The following is a 22685-nucleotide window of genomic DNA, read 5'->3' on the forward strand; positions in this document are numbered from 1 at the left end:
CACAGACAGACAGATAGATAGGTATATACACAGACAGACAGACAGATAGATAGATAGGTATATACACAGACAGACAGACAGATAGATAGATAGGTATATACACAGACAGAGAGATAGATAGATAGATATATACACAGACAGATGAATAGATAGATAGATAGGTATATACACAGACAGACGAATAGATAGATAGATAGGTATATATACAGACAGAGAGACAGACAGATAGATAGGTATATACACAGACAGACAGATAGATAGGTATATACACAGACAGACAGACAGATAGATAGATAGGTATATACACAGACAGACAGACAGACAGATAGGTATATACACAGACAGACAGACAGATAGATAGGTATATACACAGACAGACGAATAGATAGATAGATAGGTATATACACAGACAGAGAGACAGACAGATAGATAGGTATATACACAGACAGACAGATAGATAGGTATATACACAGACAGATAGATAGGTATATACACAGACAGACAGATAGATAGATAGGTATATACACAGACAGACGAATAGATAGATAGATAGGTATATATACAGACAGAGAGACAGACAGATAGATAGGTATATACACAGACAGACAGATAGATAGGTATATACACAGACAGACAGATAGATAGGTATATACACAGACAGACAGACAGATAGATAGATAGGTATATACACAGACAGACAGACAGACAGATAGGTATATACACAGACAGACAGACAGATAGATAGGTATATACACAGACAGACGAATAGATAGATAGATAGGTATATACACAGACAGAGAGACAGACAGATAGATAGGTATATACACAGACAGACGAATAGATAGATAGATAGGTATATACACAGACAGAGAGACAGACAGATAGATAGGTATATACACAGACAGACAGATAGATAGGTATATACACAGACAGACAGATAGATAGGTATATACACAGACAGACAGACAGATAGATAGGTATATACACAGACAGACAGACAGATAGATAGATAGGTATATACACAGACAGACAGACAGACGATAGGTATATACACAGACAGACAGACAGATAGATAGATAGGTATATACACAGACAGACAGACAGATAGATAGATAGGTATATACACAGACAGACAGACAAATAGGTATATACACAGACAGAGAGATAGACAGATAGGTATATACACAGACAGACGAATAGATAGATAGATAGGTATATACACAGACAGACAGACGGATAGACAGATAGGTATATACACAGACAGACGGATAGATAGTCTGGCTCTCCCTAGAGGGCTTTCCACTGGCTCAACTACCAGCATCATGTTCCTCATATTTTTGCATTTTAACTTGCAAAAACCCATGCTGCTTTTAGTACTCAGAAGAGAGACAAGCTAATTTATTTTCAGACCAAAGTAGGTAAGTGGGATGCTTCTATGAATACTTCCCGGAAGGAGCAGCCGGGGCAGTTCCACTGTTTCTCTGAGACCACACAGGGGAAATGGGCAGATCCAAGCACCTTTCTGCCCTTCTCAGTTTCCTGAGTGGGTCATAGAGTGATGTTTCAGAAGACAGGCTGACCTGGGTTCGAATCTCAGCAATTTTTTTTTTTTGAGATAGGGTCTCACTCTGTCACCCAGGTTGTAGTGCAGTGGCACGATCTCAGCTCACTGCAGTCTCCATCTTCCAGGCTCAGGCAATCCTCCCACCTCAGCCTCCCGAGAAGCTGGAGACTACAGGTGCATGCTGCCATGCATGGCTAACTTTTTAATTTTTCTTCTTCTTTTTACTTTTTTTTGAGATGCAGTTTCACTCTTGTTGCCCAGGCTGGAGTGCAATGGCACGATCTTGGCACACTGCAACCTCCGCCTCCTGGGTTCAAGCAATTCTCCTGCCTCAGCCTCCTGAGTAGCTGAGATTACAGGCAGGCACTACCATGCCAGACTATTTTTGTATTTTTAGTACAGACGGAGTTTCTCTATGTTGGTCAGGCTGGTCTTGAACTCCTGACCTCAGATGATCCGCCTGCTTGGCCTCCCAAAGTGCTAGGATTACAGGCATGAGCCACCTAGCCCGGCCTAATTTTTCTTTTTGTAGAGAAGAGGTCTCACTATATCCCAGACTGGTGTCAAACTCCTGGGCTTAAGTGATCCTCTTGCCTCAGCCTCCCCAAAGTGCTGGGATTACAGGCATGAGTCCCCACACCTGGTGAAGCCTTGGCAATGTCACTAGCCGTGTGACCCTGTGTGGTTTGCCTAACCTCTCTGAGCCTAGGTTCCCTCATTTAAAAATTCTAGATAACAGGAGTAGAATCTTGCGCATATCTCGGAGACTGAAGCGGTGATCGTGGAACTTCTCTGCCACACGCTCTCCAGTGAGTTACTCAGCCCCAGTTCCTGACCTGTAACGTGGGGGTGGAACCTCACTGACTCCGGCTCTGAGAACTAAGTATGTTAATGAGCTGAGAGTCACTGAGGATTATTCTCAGGCCTTGAAACCGAATGGGATTTGTCGCCCTGGATTTAGCACTTGCCTAGGACTGGCGACCTCTTTATCCCTCGTCAGTGCCTTTAGCAATGGGAACATCTATCCTACGCCTGTCCCGCTGTTATATTTTGGAAACATACAAGTATCACTTGTTTTGTAACATACATACATACATACATATATATATATATAATTTAAAACTATTTAATAAATAGTTTTTTTTTTTTTCCTGAGACAGTCTCACTCTGTTGCCCAGGCTGGAGTGCAATGGCAGGATCTCGGCTCATGGCAACCTCCACCTCCCGGGTTCAAGTGATTTTCATGCCTCAGCCTCCTAAGATGCTGGGATTATAGGCATGAGTTTAATAAATAAATATTTAATGTATTCATTTATAAATGTGTATATTTATAAATTGTATTATTTTGCAACAATTTATTTATAAATTTTTATATTTTTATTTATAATCATTTATAAATTATAAATTGTATTATAATTGTGTATAAATGTACACATTTATAAATAAATAAAAATATATTTATCTTATGTATCTTGAGTATCACTCTGTCACCCAGGCTGAAGTATAATGCACTATCTTGGTGATTGATGCACTCACTGCAACCTCTGCCTCCCAGGTTCAAGCGATTCTCCTGCCTCAGCCTCCAGAGTAGCTGGAACTACAGGCGCGCACCACCACACCAGCTAATTTCTTTTTTTATATTTATAGTAGAGATGGGATTTTGCCACGTTGGGCGGGCTAAAATCCTGATCTCAAGGGATCTGCTGGCCTTGGCCTCCCAAAGTCTACAATTACAGGCCTGGCCTAAATGAGGTAAATTCTAAATCAGCATTTCCCCAACATCTTAGACAGTCCACAAAGAAATTCCTAATTCTAACCTGCTTGTGATGCTTTTTTGCTTTTTTTTTTGAGATGGAGTGTCACTCTGTCACCCAGGCTAGAGTGCAGTGGCGCGATCTCAGCTCACTGCAACCTCTGCTTCCTCGGTTCAAGTGAATCTCTTGTCTCTGCCTCTCGAGTAGCTGGGACTACAGACGCGTACAGCCACGCTCGGCTGATTTTCGTATTTTCAGTAGAGGGGGTTTCATCATGTCAGCCAGGCTGGTCTCGAACTCCTGACCTCGTGATCTGCCCACCTCGGCCTCCCAAAGGGCTCGGATCGATTACAGGTGTGAGCCACCGCGCCCTACCATGATGCTTTTTGAGAAGATGTGTATCACATGAAAACCTGGCTGAGAGTATTTTCTCATCATCTGTATGGTGTGTGTGTGTGTGTGTGTGTGTGTGTGTGTGTGTGTAATAATTTTTTTTTAAGAGACAGGGTCCTGGTCTGTTGCCCAGGCTGAAGTGCAGTGGTGTGATCATGGCTCACTGCAACCTTTAACTCCTGGGCTCAAGCCATCCTCCCACCTCGAGTAGCTGGGATTGCCGGTGCATGCCACCACGCCTGGTTATTTTTATTAATTCTTGTAGAGACAGGGTCTCACTATGTTGTTCAGGCTGGTGTTGGACTCCTGGGGCTCAAGTGATCCACCTGCCTCGGACTCCCAAAGTGCTAGGATTACAGGTATGATTACACCTGTCCCTGTATAGATATGTATATAAGAGAGATATCCCTACCAAATAGCAGGCCCAGTAAAGTTACAATTTCAAAGAGAACCTAAATCCTTTGGCCACCGACTCAAGAGGCCGTGAACAAACCCATGGGGGCATTTTTTCAGAGGAGTGTCCTCTGCCAAGAGAGGACGGCAAAGGATCTGCAAATGTTTCTTTTCTCTTGTTCCTGCTTCCTCACAGAGTTGCTGCTGGCTGTTTGTTGGGAAATTTTAATAAGCTCAGCCTGCAGAGGCCACATATCAATTTCCAGGAGGTTTCATTTCCAAAGTGTCTCCAAGGAGAACTCAAAAGGGGGAGAGAACTTTGAAGCTGGGTCCCTTTCCCTTCTCCCCTGCGGATCTGGCATCGTCTCCGCCTGGAATAGGTGGCCAGTTGCATAATACCTGCTCTGCCTGGCTTTCTTGTGCCAGCTAATCACTTTGGCATCCTTCTGCAGAGGGTGGCGAATGCCTTGCATGGGGCACGCTCAGACTCCAAGATCAGATTATGCGGGGGTGATAACAGCAACCCTTGTTTACTGCTCACCTCCTCGTGTCCCCACCCCACTGTCTTAAGGACTTCACGTATTAACTCACTTCATCCCTGCAACCACCACCATCTGAGATGGGTGTAGTGATCAGCCCCATGTTACAGAGGAGGAGACAGAAGTTCAGAGAGAAAAAGTCATTTGCCCAGTGTCACCCAGCTGGAAAACAGCTGAGCTGGGCTTTCTGGTTTTAGACGCTTTGATGGGGTGGCTTTGTACAGCGGCTCACGCCTGTAATCCTAGCACTTTGGGAGGCTGATGAAGGAAAATCACTTGAGTCCAGGAGTTTGAGATCAGTCTGGGCAACATAGTGAGGCCCCATCGCTACAAAAAAAAAAAACAAACAAACAAAGCTGGGCACTGTTGCATGAGACTGTAGTTCCTGTTACTTAGGAGGCTGAGTGGGAAGACAATTTGAGTTCAGGAGTTTGAGGCTACAGTGAGCTATGACTGTGCCTCTGTACTCCAGCCTTGGTAACAGAGCAACACTGTTTCTAAAAGCAAGCAAACAACAACAACGAATAAAACTAGGGCCCATGGGGCTGCCATGGAATTAGAGTGCTTAAGAATTATGCACCCCTGCCCCCCATGCAGGCTAAACTGTGGAACTCAAAAATCTAGCATTGCCAGCCACAATGGCTCACGCCTGTAATCCCAGCACTTTGGGAGGCTGAGGCGGGTGTATATCATGAGGTCAGGAGTTCAAGACCAGCCTGGCCAAGATGGTGAAACCCCATCTCTACTGAAAATACAAAAATTAGCTGGGTGTGGTGGAAGGCGCCTACAATCCCAGCTACCTTGAGAGGCTGAGGCAGGAGAATTGCTTGAACACAGGAGGTGGAGGTTGCAGTGAGCAGAGACTGCACCATTGCACTCCAGCCTGGGTGACAGAGTGACACTCCATCTCAAAAAAAAAAAAAAAAAAGTCCAGCATCTCTCTTCCCGTTCCTTTTGGGGATAGTGGGTTGTCATGGTGATGGATGCAGGTGGCATTAGGATGCAAACAGTAGAGATAAAAATTCTAGGGTGGAGCAGGTCGGTCTTGGCAAAAGTTCCCTTTGCACCTAGACAGGCCTGGGAGGAGGCACTGCCTGGCTGCCAGGGAGAGGCAGAAGCTCTGTCCTCCATAGATTTTTCCTGAGAGTCTGGGAAAGTTCCACCCTTATTCTGTCCACCCTGCAGGGCCACTGGGCTTGGCCACCTGGTATGGGGGATCTGGGGCCAGCAGCCATCGAATTGTATGAAACAGAAGGTGCATCGGTCTACTTTTCACTGGAGTGAGCCATGGAAGGAGAGATGAAGGTAGGAATGAGGAAAAGACAAAGTGAGCAAAAAGGAAAAAAATACGATCGGCCTGGCAAGGTGGCTCACGCCTGTAATCCCAGCACTCTGGGAGGCTGAGGTGGGAGGATCGCTTGAACCCAGGAGCTCGAGACCAGCCTTGGCAACGTGGCAAAACCCTGTCTCTACAAAAAATACAACAGATGAGCCAGGTATGGTTGTGCACACCTGTATACCCAGCTACTCAGAAGGCTGAGGTGGGAGAATTGCCTGAGCCCAAGAAGTTGAGGCTGCAGTGAGCCGTGACTGCACCACTGTACTACAGTCTGGGTGACAAAGCGAGACCGTGTCCCAAAAAAAAAAAAAATCAGTATGCTGGAGAATGAAAAACACAAGGTACATTTGCAAAAAGCCTCAAGGAATGGCTGAAGAAGAGGAAAAATGCACAAGGCAGACCTCTGAAGGCCGCTGGCTTTGTCACAGCAGAGAACTAAAATGTCTTTTATTATCTTTATTCTCAAATAAAGTTTTATCTTTGCCATTTTTTTTTAAAGCAGATGAATGACTGATCTTGGATTTTCTTTTCTCTTAAGGGGCAAGATTCTCTTAAGAATCTTGATGCAGTCTTATTTCCAAAGATCCTTAGAACCTCTCTATCAGCCAAATGAACAATGCCCCTCCCGGCCAAGGTGTCTGACTGTCTACTAATGGAGTTAGTGGCTGGGCACGGTGGCGCACGCCTGTAATCCCAGCACTTCGGGAGGCCGAGGTGGGTGGGTCATGAGGTCATGAGATCGAGACCATTCTGGTCACCACAGTGAAACCCTGTCTCAGCTAAAAATACAAAAATTAGTTGGGCGTGGTGGTGCACGCCTGTAATCCCAGCTGCTCTGGACGCTGAGGCAGGAGAATCGCTTGAACCCGGGAGGTGGAGGTTTTGGTGACCCAAGATGGCGCCACTGCACTCCAGCCTGGTGACAGAGCGAGACTCTGTCTCGAACAACGACAAGAACAAAATGGAATTAGCAGTGCTCTTCTGTTCAGAATAGGGGTCTGGCCAGCTGGGCTTTGAGGGTGAAAGTGGGGAGATATTTTCTTCCTCTGAAGAGAGGGAGCGGGAGCCATCTGTGGGATTTGGGCAAGCTCGGTCCTTACTGTTTTTTACATTTATTGATGAGAGTATCAGTGACAGTATTAGCTGACACTTAGAGCGTGCTTACCACTACTGCTAAAATAGCATTCACTCAGTACTTGATAATATTTATATTAACAATAGCTAACATGGCCAGGCACTGTATCTCGTGCCTGTAAATCCAGCACTCTGGGAAGCCGACGTGGGAGAATTTCTTGAGGCTAGGAGTTTGAGACCAGCCAGGCTGGCCAACATAGTGAGACTCCGTAACTCTACAAAAAAAAAAAAAAAAATAGCTAACATTAATTGACCTCTTGTTGTAAGCTAGGAACTGCTCAAAGCATTTCACATGTACTCAGTTAAATCTTATATTCAGAGTAGCAGGTAGCTACTATTTTTATGCCCATTTTACAGATGAGGAAGTGGAAGCCCAGAGAGGAGCAGGGATATTCTGAAAGTCACACAGCCGGGCAGTGACAGGACAGGAATCTGACTAATTGCCCCAAAGCCCTTGCTTTTCACAACTAGGCTTTGCTGTTCTTGGAATCCCCAGTGTTTACTGTTGCCTTTCAAAAACTTCCTGGCATATTGTGAGGGAGAGACATTCTGTCCCTGTCACTTTGCCTCCTTCAATAATAAGAAGGCTGATAATAGTAATATTAGTAATAACAGCAAGCAAGGTACAGTTGTGCACGCCTGTATCCCCAGCTACTCAGGAGGCTGAGGTGGGACAGTAATGGCACGAGTAATTAATCATCATTGATCTTTGTTTAGAGATGACATCTTGCTCATCTCTCAAATGACCAATGCCACTGCAATCCAACCTGGGCAAAAGAGCAAGACCCTGTCTCAGAAAAAAAAATCCTAAACGAAGAAGGCCAGGCGCGGTGGCTCGCGTCTATAATTCCAGCACTTTGGGAGGCCGAGGTGGGTGGATCTCGAGGTCAAGAGATCGAGACCATCCTGGTCAACATGGTGAAACCCCATCTCTACTAAAAATACAAAACATTAGCTGGGCATGGTGGTGCGTGCCTGTAGTCCAAGCTACTCGGGAGGCTGAGGCAGGAGAATTGCTTGAACTCAGGAGGTGGAGGTTGCGGTGAGCCGAGATCATGCCATTGTACTCCAGCCTGGGTAACAAGAGCGAAATTCCATCTCAAAAAAAAAAAAAAAATTCCTAAACAAAGAAACAAAGGCACAGATAATTACAAGCAAGATTTTTCACCTGTGTGAGGAGCATTAGAAAGTCATGAAGAGGAAAGGATAATTCTTTCCTGTATGAGACTGTCTTGTACATGGTAGGGTACTTAGTATACTGGCCTCCTATTCTCTAAATGCCCAGACTGGTGTTGAACTCCTGGGCTCAAGCAATCCTCCTGCCTCAGTCTCCTGAATAGCTGGGATGACAGGTGCATACCACTGTACCTGGATTTTTTTTTTTTTTTTTTTGAGACAGAGTCTCATTCTGTCACCCAGGCTGGAGTGGAGTGGTGTGATCTCAGCTCACTGCAACCTCCGCCTCCCGGTTCAAGTGATTCTCGTGCCTCAGGCTCCTGACTAGCTGGGATTACAGGCACGCACCACCACACCCAGCTAATTTTTTGTATTTTTAGTAGAGATGGGGTTTCGCCATGTTGGCCAGGCTGGTCCTGAACCCCTGACCTCATGTGATCTGCCTGACTTCATGTGATCCTCCCACCTTGGCCTCCCAAAGTGGTGGGATTATAGGCATGAGTCACCACATCCCGCTGCATCCAGAGCTTTGAAACTCTGCTCTCCCTTTAATTATTATTATTAGTATTTGAGACAGAGTCTCACCCTCTTGCCAGGCTTGAGTGCAGTGGCGCAATTTTGGCCTCCCGAAGTGCTGGGACTACAGGTGTGAGCCACCACGCCTGGCCTGCACCTGGCACTTCATTGGTCTTTACTGTCTATGGAATGCTGTGGTAAATGCCTTATTCCACCCAAACTCCCTTTTTGACCTCTCATTCCCCTGAGTGACTGACAGCCCCGGTCTCATCCATGCCCCTTTCATTTCTTTGCCTGTCACCTTCTCATCAAAATTCATGTCCTTCAAACTGGCCTCCTTCCGGTCCACCCCAGGGCCTTTGCACATGCTGTTGTGAGACTGAAACATTCTATTCCCTTCTCAGGTTGCTCCTCTGGAAACCTGCCCTGAGACCCTGGGAGCAGCTTCTTGGTCATATTTCTCAGAATGCCTCAGACTGCTTTACTTGTTTACTCACTAAGATAAATTGACTAAACCCCCATCATGAGCTTAGAATATGGTAGGCACTTAGTCAGTACTAACTGAATGAATGAATGAACCCATAGAAGAAAGAATGACCTAGAACAATGGTTTTCAGGAGGGTGTTGTAGAGCTACGTGGAAACCTAATAACATAATGACTGAGGGGCATTGTGGGTATGTGGCGAATGGCAGGCAGGTGTACTAACCACCCTACCATGTACAGGTCAGTGCCATATGGGAAAGACTTATCTTTTCCTCTTCATGACGTTCCAATGTCCCTCGAAGAGGTGAACAATCTTGCCTGTAATTACCTGTGCTTTTAGTTTCTTTCTTTCTTTTTTTTTTTGACAAGGTCTTGTTCTATTGCCCAGATTGGAATGCAGTGGCATAATCATAGCTCACTGTAATCTTGGACTCCTAGGCTCAAGCAATCCTCCTGCTTCAGCTTTCTAAGTAGCTGGAACTCCAGGCACCTGCCACTACACCTGGCTAATTAAAAAAAAAATTCTTTTGTAGAGATAGAGGGGAGGTCTCCTAATGTTGCCCAGGTTGGTCTTGAACTCCTGGCCTCAAGTGATTCCCCTTCCTCAGCCTCCCAGTGCACTGGGATTACAGGCGGGAGCCACTGCACCCGATCCTGTGCCTTTAGTTTAAACTTAACTCTGTTTTTCATAAGAACACAAAATATTTTTTGCATGTTTTTAATATACATTGCATTTTCCTGAACTGAAACTATTAAATACATGGAAGAAAGACCAGACTCTTCCATACATGGAACCTGACCAAGAGGTGTTCACCATTGCGGAGTATCTTGACACTGCTGGTGACTTCCCTCCTGTGGTTTGAACTGTCCACACAACCCAGAGTCAGCCATCATTTGTGCCTGTCAATTCATGGTGATTCTGTGTATGGGTGTGAATAGCAGAATTACTGCACTATGTCCCCTAGAGTCTCATTACTCAAAATACGGTCCCTGGACCAGCAGTCTCAGTCTCGCCGGGGAGCTCATTACAAATGCAGAATCTCAGGCTCCACTGAGTCCTTGGCCCTGCCAAATTACAATACGTGTTTTAACAAGATCCCTGGGGATTCACATACACATTCAATTTTGAGAAGTGCTGGCCTGGTTCATACGTCATACAATAGGACCACTTAACCCCATCATTAAAAAAAAAATCAGTATTATGCCCTGATGGTAAAACAAAAGAGGACCAAGAACAGGTTAATCTGTAACAGGACAACCTCTACAATGCCTATTTTAACCGGTAAGTTGTTGAGTCCCACTGTGCAGAATCGCTATAGCATCTTCTAGAGAGTATTACAAAATATCATTATGCAAAAGAAGATGCTGGTTCTCAATGGACAAGGGGCTGGCCTGGAAGATGCCCCAAAAGCCTTTTCACATTTTCATTTATTTTTAACAGATGAGGTCTTACTATGTTGCACGGGCTGGTCTCGAACTCCTGGGCTCACGTGATCCTTCCCAAAGTGCTGGGATTATAGGCATGAGCCACCATATCCCACTGCATCCAGAGCCTTGAAACTCTGCTCTCCCTTTAATTATTATTAGTTTTAAGACAGAGTCTCACTCTCTTGCCAGGCTGGACTGCAGTGGCACAATCTTAGCTCACGGCAACCTCTGCCTCCCGGGTTCAAGCAGTTCTCCTGCCTCAGCTTCCCGAGTAGCTGGGACTACAAGTACGTGCCACCACATCCAGCTAATTTTTGTATTTTTAGTGGAGATGGGGTTTCACCATGTTGGCCAGGATGGCCTCCATCTCTTCACCCCGTGATCCATCTGCCTCAGTCTCCCAAAGTGCCCGGCCTCTCCTTTTAATTCTTAGTGCCCAGAGTGGCTTTTTTTTTTCTTTCCAAGACAAGGTCTTGCTCTGTCACCCAGGCTGGAGTACAGTGGTGTGATCATGGCTCATCACAGCCTAGAAATCCTGGGCTGTGCCAGGCTTGGTGGCTCACACCTGTAATCCCAGTACTTTGGGAGGCTGAGGCGGGTGGATTACCTGAGGTCAGGAGTTCGAGACCAGCCTGACCAACATGGAGGAAACCCGGTCCCTACTAAAAATAGAAAATTAGCTGGGTGCTGTTGTGGGCTCCTGTAATCCCAACTACTTGAGAGGCTGAGACAGAAGAATCACTTGAATCCAGGAGGCGGAGGTTGCAGTGAGCCAAGATCGCACCATTGCACTCCAGGCTGGGAGACAGTGCAAGACTCTGTTTCAAAAAAAAAAAAAAGAAATCCTTAGCTCCAGTGACCCTCTTGCTTCAGCCTCCCAAACAAAACAGCTGGGACTACAGACATGCTACCACAACTAATTTTTATATTTTCTAGAGATGGGGTCTGCCTCTGTTGCCCAGACTGGTCCCAAACTCCTGGTCTCCTTCCTTAGGCTCCCAACAGAGTGGCTTTTCAAACTTCTGAGGAATAGCTTTAGGTAAAGATGGTTGGCTGAAAATGGCCAAAAATGGTCTCAATTTGCGGAGCACTTATGTGTCAGCTGCTCCTCCAGACCCTTTGCATAAATTGCCGCACTTAACCCTGGCAATGACCCAATTAGATCCCACTATTTCTATCATGTGAGGCCCAGAAATACGAAGTCCCTCTCCAAAAGTCACACAGCAAGGACATGGAAGACCTATATAATTCTGGAGGACAGTGGGGCTTCTCTTAGAGTTTCCCTGAAATGCTCAAGACCTCTGGTGCCAGACAGCCTGGGTTCAAGGACACGGGTTAGATGCATGACCTTGAGGAACTCACTCAATATCTCAGTTTTCCCATCTGTGAAATGGGTCTGTGAGAAGGGGCTCTATCTCAGAGGGTCGCTGAGAAGATTCAAAGAGTTGCTTCTGGCTGGGTGCAGTGGCTCATGCCTGTGATCCAAACACTTTGGGAGGCTAGGGTGGGAGGACTGCTTGAGGACAGGAGTTGGAGACCAGCCTGAGCAACGTAGCAAGACTTCATTTCTACTAAAGATAAAAACAATGAGGCTGGGTGCAGTGGCTCCCATGTGCAGTGCCAGCACATTATGAGGCTAAGGTAGGCAGAATGCTTGATCAACAGCTCAGGAGTTTGAGACTGGCCTGGGCAATACAGTGAAACCCTGTCTCTACCAAACACTGTCTCTACAAAAATCAGTCAGGCATGGTGGCACATGCTTATGGTCCCAGCTGCTTGGGAGGCTGAGGTGGTAGGATGGCTTCAGCCCAGGAGGTAGAGGCTGCAATCAGCTATGATTGTGCCACTGCACTCCAGCCTGGGCAACAAGACGAGACCCTGTGTCAAAACAGAACAAAAACTAAAAACAACAACAAAAAAATAGAGCCACCTGGTGTTTTTTTTTTTTGAGACACAGTCTTGCTCTGCTGCCTAGGCTGGAGTGTGGTGGCATGATCTCAGCTCACTGCAACCTCCACCTCCCAGGTTCAAGCAAATCTCCTGCCTCAGCCTCCTGAGTACCTGGGATTACAGGCAGACCACTAATTTTTATATTTTTAGTAGAGACAGGGTTTCACCATGTTGGTTAGCTGTTCGAGACCACAGTGTTGGATTCCTGACCTCAAGTGATCTGTCCACCTCGGCCTCCCAAAGTGCTGGGATTACAGGCACCCGCCAAAACGCCCGGCCAATTTTTTTTTTTTTGGTAGAGCTGGGGTTTTCCCACGTTGGCCAGGCTGGTCTTGAACTCCCCGACCTCGTGATCCACCAGCCTTGGCCTCCCAAAGTGCTGGGATTACAGGCGTGAGCCACTGCACCCGGGCCAAATATAGCATTTTATAATACATTGTTTATAATATATTGCTAAGAACACACACAGCACTCGCCACTTTGGCTGCTGTTGTCGTTACGATCCGAGGTCGCCTCCACTTACTTCCTCCTCCGATGCCTCCGCTCCTTGTCCTCCCTCCGAGCGTCCCCCTCGTAGGTGGCCGGAGCGCCGTGCCGGTGCCGCCTCCTGCGCTCGCCGCCGTCGGGGCCCTCGCCCTCGCCGCCCCGGGCCGGCCGGCTGCCCTCGCGGTGCCGCGCCCTCCGCTCCGCCTTGTCCTCGGGGCCGTCCTCCCCGGGCCTGCGGTGCGCGCGGTGCCGTCGGGGCTCCCCGTCCGCGCCCGTGCGCGGGGACCCGCTGCGGCTCTCCCTGCTGCCCCCCTGGCGGTGCACGTGCCTTCGGTGGGGGTCCCCGGCCTTGCCCCGCTCGGCCTCGCCCTCCCAGAACCCCGGCTGCTCCAGGCCGCCCTCCTGGGCGTGGTGGTCCGACTCGCGGCCGTAGGGTCCCTCCCGGCTCGGCTCGGCCTCCTGGCTGCCCGCCCAGGGCCTCCGTGCGTCCAGGCCCGCCGAGCTGCTGGGGTCCCGGGCCCGGTCGTGGTAGCGGGCCTGTTTCCTGAGGAAGTCCTCGGCGCGCTGCTGGCCGAGGCGCTGGTCCACCGTGGGCTCGGCCGCCCGGCTCTTGTTGGTGTTGTTGTTGCGGTTCTCCTGCGGGTCCACCACCAGCGGCCGGTCCAGGTGCGTCTTCATGTCCGGCCGCAGGTGCCGGGTGTAGGCGGCCTTCCAGCGCTCGTCCGGGTCCATTTCGTTGTACAGGGCCTCCCGGCTGGCCAGCAGGTTCTGCTTTCGCATCTCACTGGTCCGCTGCTCCCACACGGACTTGGCTGGCTTTTGATTCTTCTGTTGCTCTTTCCTGCAGCAGGGAGGTCACAGGCCTTAGAGCTTTGCCAGGCTCTGTAGCTCGGATGGATGACCTGGGCTAACCCGCATCTCAGCCTGACTCCCACTCCTGCTCGCCACCTTCTACTCCCCACTGGATGCTAGAAGGAGCCTGTGAGCATCTGAGTCAGGTCCCAGCCTCCTCTGCTCACGAACCCTCCACGGCTCCCACCTACCTAGGGGCAAAAGCCAAGTCCTCCCCCTGACCCACAAGGTCCAAGGCCCTGTGTCATCTCTCTGTCCCCTCCTTGCCTTCACCTTCCCACACTTACTATTCCAGTCACACAGGCCTCCTTCACATCAGGCACGTTCCTGCCTCACAGCCTTTGCCTATGCCATTCCCTCTGCCTGGGATGCTCTTCCCCAGGCCCCCCGTGGCTCCTCCCTCACCTCCTTCAAGCCATGTAGCGTTTTAGTGAGCTGCCCCCAGCCTTTTTCCCGCACCGTGGGTGTTTTGTGGAAGACAGTTTTCCCACAGACCCACCCAGGTGTAGGGGGTGGTTTTGGGATAAATCTGTTTCACCTGAGATCATCAGGCATTAGATTCTCATAAGGAGCAGGCAACCTAGGCTCCTCTCCCAGCGCAGATGATCCTCCCCCACGTGCACAGTTCACAATAGGGCTCCTGTTCCTCTGAGAATCTAATGCTGCCTCTGATCTGACAGCAGGTGGCGCTCAGGCGGTCATGCTCATGTGCCCACTGTTCACCTCCTGCTGTGCCGCCTGGTTCCTAACAGGCCTCGGACTGGAACCCGTCCACAGGCCAGGAGCTGGGGACGCCTATTCTCGGTGACACCTTCCCTGACAGCTTTAATATGACAGCTCTCCTCACGTCCATCATTTTCTATTTCCCTCCCTAGTTTCTCTGTAGGTTCCATCACCTTCTTTTTTAATTTTTTTTTTTCTTTTGAGACGGAGTCTCACTCTATCGCCAGGCTGGAGTGCAGTGGCGGAATGCCGGCTAACTGTAACTTCCATGTTCTGGTTTCAAGCAATTCTCCTGCCTCAGCCTCCCGAGCAGCTGGGACTACAGGCATGCACCACCACGCCCAGCTAATTTTTGGTATTTTTAGTAGAGAAGGGGTTTCACCATGTTGGCGAGGATGGTCTCAATCTCTTGACCTCGTGATCTGCCCGCCTTGGCCTCCCAAAGTGCCGGGATTACAGGCGTGAGCCACCGTGCCCTGCCCTATCACCTTCTATCACAATACATACTTTCTTTATCTCATTTATTGACTTTCTCCCTTGCTAGAACTGCTACACACAGGTGGGATTTTTGTTTTCTCTTTGTTAATACTGTATCCCCAGAAATGAGAACAGCGCTGGGTATATAATAGCTGCACTATTATATAAAATATTATATTAATTATAATATTTATAACTAAATATTTATTGAGTGAAAGCAGGTGGAAGGACAAGAGTGTCTCTTCCTAAAGCTCGGTTCTGTCAAGGACCACCGTGACTCCTTCCCCAATCTGTGCCTGGGAGAGTGTGGAGGCTGAGGAGCGGGGAGGCACCCAGGGATTCGGGGCACTTACACAGCGATGGACATGTTGGCCGCCGACAGAGGACTCACTTCCGCCACCTCTTTGGCTTTCTGTAGAGCAAGTTTCTGGCTGGCTGCTTCTTCTTCCTCTTGTTCGTCCTAAAAGGCACATGGAATCTCTGTTCACAAAACATGAACTAGGCCTTGGGGACTCACTTCTGACCCTGTTGCTGACCAGGGGCGACATGTGAAATACTTAAAAACAGGTTTGGCCCGAGTATCGACCAATCGAACCAAGGCTCCCCAAGGGGAATGGGCACCTGCTATCGGGTAAGTGTACTGCTGTCCCCTCTGTGTATAAGCCTGACGTCTAACTCAGTCTGAGGTCTATTTTCACACACAGCCAGAAGATAAAAGACAAAAATGTCCCTTCTCTTTTTACAATGAAGACTCTTCTGTGGCCTGTTTTTTTTTTTTCCCTTTGTTTTCAGAGACAGAGTCTCCCTTGGTTGCCTAGGCTGGAGTGCAGTGGCACAATCATAGCTCACTGTGACCTTTAACTCCTGGGCTCAAGCAATCCTACCACCTCTGCCTACCAAGCAACTAGGACTACAGGTGCATGCCACTATGTCCAGATACATTTAATTTTTTTTTTTTTTTTTTGTAGAGACAGGGTCTCACTATGTTGCCCAGACTGGTCTTGAACTTTCAGCCTCAAATGATCCTCCCACCTCGGTTTCCCAAAGTGCTGGGATTACAGGCATGAGCCACCGTGCCTGGCCCCTGCATCCTGTCTTAATGAGCTGGAAAGCAATGCAAAGGTTTTCCTCTCACTAGGCTTTCTTAGCTGTGGGAACTCTCTGAATCAACTTTCAAAAAACACTCAACTAGCTTCACACATAGAAAAGCCTGGCATCCAATGGCCCATGCCATGCACTGTCAAACAGCCCCCAGAAGGAGAATCAGGAGAGGAATTCACATTCCCAGCCCCCACGACAGGAAGGCGGTGGGGAGAGGAGAGCAGGGCACCCGGGCTCCAGCCAGCGGCCCCGGGTGCTGCTGCTCACTGGTGGTTAGGTTCAGAGAGGAGGAGAATGGGGGAAGATGTTTTAAAAATACATACAGAAAAAGACGTTTTTGGACTTTAAATCCTTCTTCAGCCTTCATGCAGGGCCTCATTTGTAAAACAGAAAAGCCAACAAAGAAAAAAAAGCAACGAGAAAGAAACGGCCAGAAATGAACCCGCCCGTAAAAGTCATGCCACCACAGGGCAGCGCTCCCACTGTGCTCGAATCACTGTAACGGGGAGCAACCTTACCACCTCGGAAATGGTCAGATCAGGACACTGTCAGGGACAACATGGAGATGGCATCCGGCTGGCCACCCTGCTCTCGTAGGGCTACTCCCACCCCTCTGGCACCATTCCCAGCATTTTTCAGAGCCAGGTCTCTGGACCATCTGCCTCAGAAAACACCTAAAATGCAGATTCCCAGGCTCCCCAAAGAATTTATAGAACCAGGGCTGGGCCCTGGAATCTGCATTTCCCACAGGTTCTCAAGTGAGCATGAAACAGGCTCAAACTCAAGCAACTGGTACACAGCAGTTAAGAGCACAGGCTGCAGACCCAGCTGGCCTGGGTTCAAATCCTAGCTCCATAACTCACTGCTGTGTGACCTTGGGCAAGTCTCTCAACCTCTCTGTGCCACACATTCCTCATCTAAAATCCCAACTCTCCCTGACTTTCTCTACTGCGTTTTTCTCTTAGACATTTATCACCATCTGACGAGCCATGTATGTTTACAAATGTATCTTGTTTCTTGACTGTCTCCCCACGTGAACCCCTGCTCCACGAAGGCAGGGATTTTTGCCTCTTCTGTGTCCACTACTGCATCCTGAAGTCCTAGACGAGGGCCTTGGGCACAGTAGGTGCTCATTAAGTGCTTACTGATGATGAAATCTGTAAAATGGGACTCAAGAGACCTTGCCTCCTCAGGTTTCCATGAGGGTTGAATAGGATTAAAAACACATATTAAATGACCAAGAAATGCTTGTGGGATTGAAGAAAGAAAGAACGTTAGGTGTGGAGAGGAATGTCCACACCTCCCAGGAGGTAAATGAGCTGGCCTTTCTCCCTCCCCTCCTCCTACCCTCCTACCTCCCCGCTCTGCTGCACCAGCCCCTGAGCATGGGCTCTTGGAACTTGGAGGAGCTCATGGCTGGATCGGCCCTTGGCTCAGCCATGCCAGCCGGCTCCCCGGTGGCCAGGCTCGTGGCCGTGTGCTTGGGATGGCAGAGACTTCCGCTTCCCTCCAGTGGGAGCTGGGGCCGGGAAACTCTCTCTCCCTCCTGCCGGGGCTGGCAGATGGAGCGTTGGCAACGTCTGCTTAGTTTGGTTCAATTTCACAAACATGTCCTGAACACTTTGAGGCACTGGAGGTGGGGCCGCAGTGCTGGGGGAGACCCCAGTGCTGACAGGAAGACCCTGTACCTGTTACACGTAATCTTAACTTCATAGGGTCCTTGGGGAGAGGCTAAGGCTGGACCCAGGCTAGCTCTTAACATGCTGAGTTTGGCTAAGGGAAGGGGAGGCTCCAGCAGGAAGCCAAAGGAAGAGAGAAAGTGGGGACATTTATTGGCCATTCCATCTGTGCCTTGCCATGGTTCTGGGTCCCCTAAGGTCACAGGGCTGCTGGCAGCCCTTTTTCCTTGGCCCCAGCTCTGGCTGGGTCCCCATAACAGCACCCCCTCTCCCACCCACTAGCCTGGGGGCTACACCGTTCCTCGGAAGCCCTGCTTACTCCCTGCAAGCTGCCCTTTTGGTTGAGTTTGCTGTCTGTTCCCTGCAGCGACCTCACTGCCTTCCCCCTTCCCACCCGCTTGGCTGTAGAATTTGCTTGATAAAGGACAGTCTGTTTCTGGGAGTGGGGGAAGAGGCGCCTTCTCTTTGCACGGTGCATCCTGGGCAAAAGCTCTGACCCTGTTCCTGTGCCCCCACCCCCACTCCCGTCCCGATCTGCCATGGGCAGGTGGTAACTTTGCCAGAGAAACAGCCTCCCACCGCCTCCACCTTGGTGAGCTCCTGAGCGTTGGCCAGATTGTCCACAGCGATGGCCAAGAACACATTCAGGAGGGTGTCTGTGAACGTCTGAGTCAGGGAAAGCAACACTGGTGGGACACCACTTGGGCCCTGAGTATCTGGGTCTCTCAGTATCCTCCCTGGAGCCCCTCCCACCTCTCCTCTGCCAGAGAGGTCCAGGCCTGTCCCCATCTCTCCCCCCACGAAGGATACAGTTCCCGAAGAGTGTCAGTACAATGAAATAGATGGAGAACACCATGCCGCCCTGCACGCCCCCCTGAGACTTGATCCCGTCGTACATGACCTCGTTCCAGTCTTCGCCCGTCAGGATCTGAAAGGGGAGCAAGAAACACACAGCCAACCCCCCTCTCAGCCACGGGGCCCTCGGAGACGCAGCTGCGGAGCCGGAATCCGCCCACCCCATCCCCAAGCCCAGGAGATCTTTAACAATCCTGCCCGGTTTGCGGAGCCAGACGCTGTGTTGGCTTCTCCTTGGCTTTCCTCCTTGTTTGTGAGTAGAAAGGGCTGTTCCTGCATCCGGGGGCTCTTAGCCTGGCTTCTAGGAAAATGGAACCCTGGGGGAGTCACAAACCCTCCTGTCACTCTGTTACTTGATGTGATTAAGGGGATTTGTGTCCCCCTCCAAATTCACCTGTTGAAGCCCTAATTCATAATGGGATGGTATTTGGAGATGGGGCCTCTGGGAAGTAGCTGGGGTTAGATGAGGTCATGGGGGAACGTTCCTGTTCCTTATGAGAACAGGAAGAGACCGTGTGCCATGGCTCATGCCTGTGATCCCAGTACTTTGGGAGGCCAAGGTGGGAGGATCACTTGAGCCCAGGAGTTCAAGATTACCTGGGCAATTTAGCAAGACTCCATCTTTTTTTTTTTTGAGATGGAGTCTTGCTCTGTCATGAAGGCTGGAGTGTAGCAGCGCAATCTCGGCTCACCGCAACCGCCGCCTCCTAGGTTCAAGCGATTCTCCTGCCTCAGCCTCCCAAGTAGCTGGGATTACAGGCACCCACCACCATGCCAGGCTAAATTTTGTATTTCTAGTAGAGATGGGGTTTCACCATATTGGTCAGGCTAGTCTTGAACTCCTGACCTGGTGATCTGCCCGCCTCAGCCTCCCAAAGTGCTGGGATTACAGGTGTGAGCCACCATGCCCGGCCCCAAGACCCCATCTTTACAAAAAAATTAAAAAAGATTAGCTGGATGTGTGGTGGTGCACATTTGTGGCCCCAGCTACTCAAAGGGCTGAGGTAGGAGGATCATCTGAACCTGGGAGCTTGAGGCTGCAATACTGCACTCCAGCCCGGGTGACCAAAAAAAAAAAAAAAAAAGAAAAAAACTGATTTGTCTCAAGAAAAAAAAAAACAGATTTTTTTTTTTTTTGAGATTTTTGTCTCAAAGAAAGAAAGAGAACAGGAGGAGGCACCAGAACTCTCTATCTGCCATGAGGACGCGTCGCGAAGGTGGCGATCTGCGAGCTAGGAAGAGAGCCCTCACCAGGAACTAGCCCTGCTGACACTGTGATCTTGGACTTCCAGCCTCCCGAACTGTGAGGGCCGATGTTTCCTGTGTAAGACACCCAGTCTGTGCTGTTCCGTTAGGGCAGCCTGAGCAGGCTAAGACAGGATTTTTAATATTTACCTACGTGCCTTGTGTGGTCATGGCGATGATTAAATACGCTACTACATGGATAGCACAAACGCAGCACAAGGCCATGTTCAGGGTCCCCCTGCCTGAGGCAGACCCTGGAAGAGGGGTTCAGGTGCAAGGAGTTTATCTGGGAGGTGATCTCAGGAAGCACCAGCAGGGAGAGGAGAAGTGAGAAAGGGAAGAGAGGGCGGAACATAAGAGTATGTGATCAAGCAACCGGGCTTGGCCTTGCTAGGGAGCTCTGGGGCGTCAGACCACCTGAGGATGAGGGAGCTGGGGCATTTATCCACCAACGGCGGCTGCTCTTAGGATGTGTTGCAAAAGATTCCCAGTACTACTGGGCTGCCGTTCCCTGGGGGCAGGGCAGGGGACCGGAGAAAGACCAAGGCAAAGGATTAAGGTGTTGACGGAAGTTTTGCTGATGCATACTGGAAGAACCGAGGGGATATTCAACAGGCACCTACACGTTCCTTTTTTTTTTTTTTGAGACGGAGTTTCACTCTTGTTACCCAGGCTGGAGTGCAATGGCGCGATCTCGGCTCACCGCAACCTCCGCCTCCTGGGTTCAGGCAATTCTCCTGCCTCAGCCTCCTGAGTAGCTGGGATTACAGGCACGCGCCACCATGCCCAGCTAATTTTTTGTACTTTTAGTAGAGACGGGGTTTCACCATATTGACCAGGATGGTCTCGATCTCTTGATCTCGTGATCCACCCGCCTCGGCCTCCCAAAGTGCTGGGATTACAGGCTTGAGCCACCGCGCCCGGCCCACGTTCCTTTAAAAAAAATCCAACTTCCTCCCTTCTACCCATAGTTCCATGAGGATAAAGTAAACGTTAAAGAACTCCAAAAACATTAATCTGCGAAAACAGGGCTCCTTAGCCTCAGCCCTGCTGATATTTGGGGCTGCCCTGTAAATTGCAGGGATTTGAGCAGCATTCCTAGCCTCCACCCACCAGGTGCCAGTAGCACCCCTTCCCCAGCTGTGACAAAATGCTTGCAGACACTGCCACACACCCGTGGAGGACAGATTTGCTCTTGGTTGAGAACCTCCAAGCTAAAGATATGTGAGTAGTGATCAGTGCTATTAATAATCGCTTATGTGGGGGCTCAGAACTCCCCTTCATGGAATGTTTCCTCTTCCACTCCCTGTCTAGGGGTCTCATTTAGAAACGACCTCCCCTGGAGAAGGAGAGAGTGAAGTCACGTTTTCTATACACTCTCTGTCCCCCAAAGAGAAAGAATCCACCAGAGGTGCTCTGAAGGTCAGGGAATGTGCCCACATGGATGCAGAGGCTGCTTTGGGCTGAAGACTCAAGGTCAATCCCTTCACCCTGGAATATGAGACCAAGGAATCTTCAGATTTCATGGGTGTATTAGCCACGTCTCTTTTCTCTTTCTTTTTTTAAGAGACAGGGTCACAGGGTCTTGCTCTGTGACCCAGGCTGGAGCTCACTGCAGCCTCGAACTCCTGGGCTCAAGCAATCCTCCCACCTCGGTCTCCCAAACTGCCGAGATTATGGGCACGAGCCGCGTAACTGGCCTAGCCATGGGTTTGATTTTCTTTATTCTGATCCATCTGAGGTCTTGCTGACTGTGGAGGGTCTACCAGCTCTGTCACTAGCCAGTCCCTAGAGGTTGTAAATAATTTAACCCTGAGCAGCCTTCTCAATGCAAACCAACCAATATCCCAACGAGCCCATATCCCAACCACCTCCTTCATCTTCCCAGTGCCATCCATCTGCCCTACCCTCCCCAGGGCCAGGTCCTAGACAAGCCGGAACAGCTCCTCTGCCCCAGAGCCCACGGAGATGGTCCCAACAAGCCGGTCCTGAGCTGTTTCCTCTGCCTCGCCCATTCCCTCCCATGGAAGCCACACTCATGGTTCTTGTCCATATTCTCCTTTTCTTTCTGCTTTCTGTCTGACCCTGTTGCTTCCCTGACTGGTCCTGTGTGCTGTGCTCCTTCTCTGAGGATCTCTGAGTGTAACAAACTTTCCTTTCTTTTTTGAGACAGGGTCTTGCTCTGTCACCCAGGCTGGAGTGCAGTGGTGTGATCATAGGTCATTGCAGCCTCAACCTCCTGGGCTCAAGTGACCCTGTCGCTTCGGCCACCCGAGTAGCTAGGAGGTGTGCACCACCATGCCCAGCTAATTAAAATTTTTTTTTTAACATTTTTGTAGAGACAGAGTCTCTCTCTTTTTTTTTTCAGATGAAGTTTCGCTCTTGTTGCCCAGGCATGATCTCGGCTCACCACAACCTCTGCCTCCGGGGTTCAAGCAATTCTCAATTCTGCTGCCTCAGCCTCCAGAATAGCTGGGATTACAGGCACGCGCCACCACGCCCAGCTAATTTTGTATTTTTAGTAGAGACATGGGTTCTCCATGTTGACCAGGCTGGTCTTGAACTCCCGACCTCAGGTGGTCTGCCTCCCAAAGTGC

The 22685-nt window shown here is 49.4% G+C and overlaps 1 protein-coding gene across 21 annotated transcripts in view; it reads right to left on the reverse strand.

Annotated features, from left to right (window-relative positions):
• CACNA1A (calcium voltage-gated channel subunit alpha1 A) overlaps positions 1–22685 on the reverse strand; it is a 424329-nt gene that overhangs the window by 81491 nt on the left and 320153 nt on the right. For 18 of the 21 annotated variants that reach the window (XM_078360721.1, XM_078360715.1, XM_078360728.1 and 15 more), the window contains 4 exons: positions 18799–18916; positions 18568–18644; positions 15562–15668; positions 13194–13997 (listed from right to left, as the gene is read on the reverse strand). In XM_078360721.1, coding sequence (XP_078216847.1) covers positions 13194–13997; positions 15562–15668; positions 18568–18644; positions 18799–18916 — 1106 coding nt within the window. The remainder of the gene's footprint in view (positions 1–13193; positions 13998–15561; positions 15669–18567; positions 18645–18798; positions 18917–22685) is intronic. The other 3 variants (XM_078360718.1, XM_078360717.1, XM_078360716.1) reach the window with 1 other exon arrangement.

Source organism: Callithrix jacchus, chromosome 22, assembly GCF_049354715.1.
Source record: "Callithrix jacchus isolate 240 chromosome 22, calJac240_pri, whole genome shotgun sequence".
Taxonomy (NCBI): Eukaryota; Metazoa; Chordata; class Mammalia; order Primates; family Cebidae; genus Callithrix; species Callithrix jacchus.